Source organism: Phaseolus vulgaris, chromosome 8 (genome assembly GCF_000499845.2).
Source record: "Phaseolus vulgaris cultivar G19833 chromosome 8, P. vulgaris v2.0, whole genome shotgun sequence".
In the NCBI taxonomy this organism is placed as follows: Eukaryota; Viridiplantae; Streptophyta; class Magnoliopsida; order Fabales; family Fabaceae; genus Phaseolus; species Phaseolus vulgaris.
Window position 1 is genome coordinate 21,954,732 of NC_023752.2, and position 7,361 is coordinate 21,962,092.

General features: G+C 35.4%; 1 protein-coding gene across 1 annotated transcript; it reads right to left on the reverse strand.

Annotated features, from left to right (window-relative positions):
* Positions 1-745: 745 nt before the first annotated feature.
* Positions 746-7,115, reverse strand: LOC137826642 (ABC transporter C family member 3-like). Its single transcript, XM_068632706.1, has 10 exons — positions 4,502-7,115; positions 4,234-4,320; positions 3,500-4,150; positions 3,158-3,322; positions 2,707-3,001; positions 2,402-2,616; positions 1,875-2,180; positions 1,684-1,747; positions 1,228-1,467; positions 746-1,135 (listed from the first exon to the last, which is right to left on the reverse strand). The coding sequence occupies exons 1-10, from the start codon at positions 6,848-6,850 to the stop codon at positions 1,011-1,013; spliced, it is 4,497 nt and encodes a 1,498-aa protein (XP_068488807.1). The 5' UTR covers positions 6,851-7,115; the 3' UTR covers positions 746-1,010.
* Positions 7,116-7,361: the final 246 nt, after the last annotated feature.

Consider the following 7,361-nt stretch of genomic DNA (forward strand, 5'->3'; position numbering starts at 1 on the left):
TCTCTCTGAAAGATAACAAAAAGGATTAAAATAGGACATATTTCATTATGGGTACTGTGATTTTTAAAATTGAAGGGATTTTAATTTATTCAAAATTAATATTAAATGAAATTTATGTTTGATATTTATCTTAGAATTAATAAATAAATTCCTGATTGAACATTATTAATGTGATTTTTTATTTTTTATTTTATCAGAATTCTCAAATTTAATATCTTATTTAAAAAAGTGAGTTCATTACTACATTACTCAGACCAATTGGTTCATCTATTATTTTAGTTTTGGACAAACTAATTAAACATTAAATTTTAATGTTATAAAAATATTTATTTTTTAAGAAATTAAAAAAATAAAAGAAGAAAAATCATCACGCCTTCATTTCTTGCTAATTTAGAAAGAGTTTATTTATAGATTTTTTTTACTTCTCAAATAAACAATAACAATGTGACATTTTTATCTTGTATATTTTTTACTTTTTATTTTCTTCTATTCTGTTCTTAAGGAAACAAACAAAGGGTAAATGAGGTTAAAATATATATATATATATATATATATATATATATATATATATATATAAGAGCAGTTTCAGAAGGGTTATAATCCTTCCAAGTTCATCATTTAATTTTATACCAAAGAGGGAATAAGGTTAATCCTTTTATAAAAGAAATTACACATAAATATTTTTTTAATTAAGATATAATAAACAACAAGTTTTTTTATATCATACATGTTAAAATAGAATATGTACATATTAGATTTTATCTTTAGATTATATTCATGTTAAGGAAACTCCTTCACAGTACCAGTCTTCCCCTACAACTCTCAATTTACTGGCTATAAAAAAATCCTTTGGCATACATTGGTGTTCTATTTCACTTTGTATAAATATTCCCTCTTAAAATTTTCTTCCCTCAGCCTTATTCATAAAATACATTTTTCTACAAACAAAATCACAAAATCTACCCAAATTGTCATCATTGTCAAGAAGCTTTTGTTTCTTTAAGCTTAAATCAGTGATCCACAAATTTCTGAAAATTGGAGTTGGACCGCATGGTATACTCTGTAACAAGTTGTGCAAAAGATGAGGACTTGTTCTCTAGCAAAGTTGTTGGGGTGTCATACTCCTCAATAAGTCCTGCACTAATGTGTAACCAAATCAGAGAACAAAAGATGAAGGTACAAAGAATGAATATCAAAGTTGTATGAAGAATGACATAATTTCCTGACCTTGGCTAAGAAGCAGAACCATATCACTGTCAACAACAGAAGTTATTCTATGTGCAATGGTAATGACTGTAGAGTCAGAGAAATGTTGCCTAAGAGTCTGCTGAATCAAATTATCTGTAGCTGTATCTACTGATGCAGTGGCTTCATCAAGCACCAAAACCTTGCTTTTCTTAAGAAGCACCCTGCCAAGGCAGACCAACTGCCTCTGACCCATACTCCAATTCTCACCATTCTCACTAACTACAAATATCAACTTCCATATTAGAAATAGGTTCAAAATTTCTTCCTAAATACTCATACAAGTAGAAAATAAGAAGGAAAACTGAAAAAAAAAGTACTTCCTATAATAAACTAAACTAATTTTAACTTAAGCCAAAATCTTCTTTTACTTTTCTTTTTTTATTTTTCTATGGGTATTTATGGAAAATTTTGTCTAATCAAGGTTCAAAGACAAACCTGTGGAGTCGAGCTTTCCTTCTTTCTTTCTAACTTCATCTCCAAGTTGACACTTATCCAGGGCCTATTTAAAGGAATGTGAATGAGTGAATGAATGCAATAAAAATTTGAAGAACGAAATACAAGTATAATCTTTTGGAGAGAACGTAGTGTGTGTGTCTATATCTGTTCATAAATATTAACCAACCCACCTCCCAAATTTGTTCATCAGTGTATTCTTCCAGAGGATCTAGATTATTTCTCACAGTTCCTTCGAACATTGTTGGATCCTGAGGAATAATGCTTAGTTTAGACCTCAAATCATGAAGTCCAATTGAAGAGATGTTGATGTTGTCAATCATGATCTGACCACAGGTAGGCTCAACAATTCGGAAAAGTGTTTGAATGAGAGTGGATTTACCACTTCCTGTTCTCCCAACAATGCCAGTTTTCCATCCTCCACGAAACTTACATGTTAGACCACGCAACACAAGAGGAAGATGTGGAGCATAACGAACCTGCATCATGGGCAGCACATCATTGCAAACATAGCACAGATATCATGTAGAAATTATGCTATTGCTCTGAAATATGTGGCACAAACTTTCTGTATTATAAGCTAACCACTAACCATTAGGGAAAAGAAAACCTTAGCATGAATTTTATAAATCATTTGACATAAAAATGAAAGAAAACAATAGTACAAAACCATAAACATATAAGTAGTAGCTGAAACTACCTGCAAATCTTGTATATCAACCTCGCCATATGATGGCCAAGAAGGGTTGGGGCGAGTTTCTTCTACAACAAGGGGAGGCTCACTAGGAATACTAGTATATTGAAGTATTCTTTCTACTGATATAATTTTGTTCTCTATGTTACACAGATTCCATATCACCCAAGCTTGTATCATGTTCAAATTAAGTCCATATGTAACAACTAAACCAGCAATGCCTACAAAGAAAGTTATACGAAAGGAAAACAATTATGTTCAACTCCATATTAAATTTTGACTTGTAACAGTACCAGATTGGAATTACATACCTGGATCAATGATTCCCGGTGGAATAGATATTAAGACTAATAAGGAAAAGGCAAATGTGACTGAAGACAACATATCTAAGCGGAAGCACAACCATTCCATGGCGCCAACAATATTGAAGTTTGGCCGAGAATATCCATCAGTCAGTTTCATATTTGTCTCTCTAAATCTTGACTGCTGGTCATAGCTTCTGATGGTTGAAGTACCAGAAATTGTCTCAGCAAAGTGTTGAATGATTGGAGCTTTGCAGACTCCAATTAAACGTGATAGTTCTCGAGCTGATGGTATATAATATTGCTGCAGAATTATAAGTTTATAAGATCTTAGCCATGATATCACATAACATTGAATAATGGAATCAATTTTGCAAAATACATTTGGTACATATTCTCGTAGGTGAAGAAATTATGTGTCACCTTATTATCAAAGACAACAACATGATTCAATTAATACCTGATACCATATGCTGACTGCTATTACAGGTATAAAGACAATGAAAACCTGCCATGCAACCTGGGACATCACTGCTATAATTCCCAGAAGCTGGATCATTGAGAAGGCAAGTGAGCCAATTTGATAAGGAATGTCTGTATCCACTGCACTTTGGTCAGTTGAAGCCTACAAGAGAAAAAAATGAAGAAAGACAAGTGACAATGTATTCTATTATATAATCTATAGTTGTTGAAAAACCACAAACAAAATAAGGGAACTAGAATTGTGCAGGGGAGGATTATTAAAATACAATAATCATCTCTAAAAATCAGAAGGACAAAAATTGAAAGAATGTAAACATACTCTGTTAAGTACTCGGCCACTTGGAGTGGAATCAAAAAATAACATTGGAGCACGGAAAACGCTGAAGTGCATTTTATTGAAGAGTATAGTAGCTGTCTTATAACCTGTTGTGACAAGAAGCATTGCTCTGACAAGGACACAGAAAGAACTTGCAACAGCCAAACTAACATAGACTCCTATAAGAGTCATTCCTTCAACACGAGGTTGCACATGTGTTGAGATGGGAGTGGCCCAAGCCATCCAATAATTGCTTCCTATTTGAAGAGCTTGAAAAAGAATCTGAGCCAACAATATGAAAGGTACCATAGCTCCACCATATGCCGTTGTGATATACTTCCAATAGACTAAAAACCCAACTTTACCTTTCTCCCTTTCTTCTTCTTGAACAAGCTGACCTTTTGGTTCAGTTTTGTTGTCTGTTTCCCCATTTTGCACATCTTTGCTTACCTCTTTCTCTTTAAAATCATGTGTGCCACAGACATTTTCTTCTTTTTTTAAGGTACTTATTTCATTAGATGTTGTCCCTCCATCCAATGAATCTAGAGTAGATAGAGCTTTTCTGTGTGCACCGACAAGTTCCATAAAATCAGTACCACTATTAAGCAGATCAATATACTTTCCACATTGAGTAATTCTCCCATCTTTCATGACCTAACAACAAAGATAACATGATGGAATTAAAAAAACAAATCTCTTTTTACATTATTGACAATAAAATTACATGAAATGCTCACCAATATAAGGTCAGCGGTGGGTAAGAACTCCACCTGATGAGTGACATAAACCACTGTTTTTGAACATAAATGACCCAGCAAGCATTCCTGCCGTACACAGAACAAAAAAGGCACTCACTGGAAATTAATAATACTAGTCTCATGCTATGGGAGGAACTGCACTTCGAAAGAGTTAAACCAAGGACTATTTGTATTTGTTAGTGTGCAAGCAAAATATGATAGGTCAGATTATATTGCACATAATAAACAAATGACGAAACCAAGTTACCTTAAACAGATGAGAGCCTGTGTGAGCATCCACAGCACTAAAGGGATCATCAAATAGATATATATCGGCATCTTGGTAGAGAGCACGTGCAATTTGAATTCTTTGTTTCTGTCCACCACTCATATTTATTCCACGTTCTCCTATAATTGTCTGATCACCGAAAGAAAAAATCTCCAGGTCCTTCTTCAAGGAACAAGCTTCCAGTACCTTCTCATACCTTTCCCTATCCATGGGTTTACCAAACAAAATATTATCCTCTATCTTGCCGCTTTGTATCCATGGAGACTGAGCAACATAGGCCTTTGTTCCGCAAACCTTAAGATCGCCTGATATCTTAGGTACCTCTCCCAATACACAAGAAAGTAAAGTAGACTTGCCTGATCCAACAGCACCACAAACAGCAACCCTCATCCCAAGAAAAACTTGAAAGTTTATATTTTGCAATGTTGGGTTAGGGGAAGATAAATCCCAAGAGAAGTTTCCATCAATTACTTCAATTGCTGTATTAGAACTTCCCTGGGGAAGCTTCTCAACAACATCAGACGGTAAGTCATCAAGCCGAAGGAATGATGAAATCCTATCAAGAGAAACTTTAGTTTGTGCTATCATAGAAATTGTATCAGGAAGGTTATATATTGGCTCTTGAAGAATCCGGAATGTTGCAAGTGCAGACAAGATCTTTCCTGCTTCAAGGGGTATCCCTAGAAACATACAAGTGCCGAAAGTAACCACAGATACAAATGTGGGTGCACCCCAAAACACAAATGTGGTCATGGCTGAGGTATAAACAAAGCTTTTTAACCAGCCTTCCTCAGTTTTCCTGAGCTCAGTTATTTTTGATAGAAACTTCATTTCCCAACCTTGTAGTTTGAGGATCCTCATGTTCCTCAAAATCTCGGATGTGGCCTTCATTCTAATATCTTTTGACTCCATCAACTTATTTTGAAACTTCTCTTGTAATGACCCCAAGGGAACATTTGCCAACATAACAACAATGGTTGCAACAAGAGCAGCAACGGAAGCAAGGCCAAGGTTTTTATACAAAATCAACAAGGCCAATGCGACTTGCAACGCCACCATCCACAAATCATGCATGTACCAACTGAAGACACCAACTCTTTCAGCATCAACAGACATGAAATTGATTATTTCCCCAGAAGTGTGGCCCAGCTTTGATTGACAAGAAACTGTGAGAGCCTTATTGTAGATCATCACAACAAGCAGTGCTCGAATTCGAAGTCCAATCTGCTGCAACCTAAAGAACCAATGCCTTTGAGAGAGGCACTCCACAATTTTTGCAAAGAAAAAGGCAGAAACCAAAACATAACCCTGGTTTTCATACTGTCTTTGTCCATCAAGATACTGAACAAAACCTTCAATAAGGTAAGGACCAACATAAGAAGCCAAGGCGCTTAACAATGCAAGAAAAGCTGTGAACAGAATTTCCTTCCACGCTGACATTACTAAACTCTTCACCAGCTTAAGCGTGGTGAGACTGTTAATTGCATTTGCACCATAATCAACCTCAAGTCTATCTCTGAAACTAGGAAAAGCACCAGCCACACTGTCTTTGTTGTCTAGCAGAGGAACATCCTCAAGGTTCAAGGTCTTTTTGTAGCCAGCAGCCACAAGAGAACCCACCCAAGCGAAAGTGAGAATGCTAAAAACTCCAGCATGGGAGAAAGGAGTAACATTGTCCCCACCCTTGGTCTCTTTTGCATCATTATTCAAAAGAGGTTCCTCGATACCGTTAACGTGACCCTTTTTTTTCACAAAGTACCCGACGTAAAAAAACAAAAACCCCGCACAGGTGGACATAACATCATAAACCAATAACTGAGTAGGTATCTTGGTCACAACAACAATATCCACCACGAAGGAATAACAAGAAAAAACGAGATACAAGGCGCACCAAACTCTGAAGATGAGTGAAAACCTGAAGCTTCTTTCACCGGAACCAAAAACGAAGAACCCTTTGTGCAAGGAAACGCAAACAACACCCCAAGCAAGTGTTTTGAGAGCCAAATCCAAAAGGGTCATAAACTTTTGTTCTGACCACCCACTAGCATACCAATAGAAGTAATTGAAGAAACAGAGAACGAAACTGAAAGCAGAAACACCAAGAGAACAAAACACGGTCGTTTTGAAGAGGGTCTCACTGTCATTGGGTTTCTCTTTCTCCTTAGAGTCTTCTTCCCCGGTTCCTGGCGTGAATGTCATTTTGTTCCAAAGCCATGACAGCGAAGCTGATAGCAATAAGAGACAGTGGAGGGAGGCGGATAAGACATTAAGGAAAATGGGATTGAGGAGAAGAGAGTGCATGAGGGAATGAACAACGTTGTTGTTCATGCAGATACAATGTACGATGAAAATGGACAAAATTTGCAAAACAAAATGGAGTGAAAATGAAATTGAAAGGTGTAAAAGTGGAAAGTTGTATGCAGAGAAGTGAAGTAAACAAAAACACTGAGAGAGAGACAGAGAGAGAGAGAGTGAAAAGAGTCAAAGGTGAGATGAGAATCCTGGGGAGTAGGAGAACGTGGTGGCCGACTTGGTTGAGGGAGAAGAGGAAGGAACAGTAGTACAAACAACAGATTCTCTGAGATGTTGTTTCACTGATTAGAATTTATGATAGCATTTTCTAAGATTTTTTTTCTTGTTAATTAAAATCATAAAATCAAGAAAGAGTTATTAATTATTATATATATAAAAAATTATTAATAACATGTTAATAAATTTTAATTAAGAAAAAACAACGTGTCAAAGAAAATATCCACCTTCTTTCAATGTAAATTAAAATAAATATTTCAGAAACTATTTATTAATAGAGCTTTCTAATTTATTATTCTTAATCTATTTT

Excerpts from the sequence above, each read along its gene's own strand:
- LOC137826642 (XM_068632706.1), bottom strand. The coding sequence starts at position 6,850 with ATGAACAACAACGTTGTTCATTCCCTCATGCACTCTCTTCTCCTCAAT. Across the intron at positions 4,321-4,501 it reads CAGGCTCTCATCTGTTTAAG|GAATGCTTGCTGGGTCATTT; the intron begins GTAACTTGGTTT and ends TGTGTACGGCAG. Across the intron at positions 3,002-3,157 it reads CAGTCAGCATATGGTATCAG|CAATATTATATACCATCAGC; the intron begins GTATTAATTGAA and ends ATAATTCTGCAG.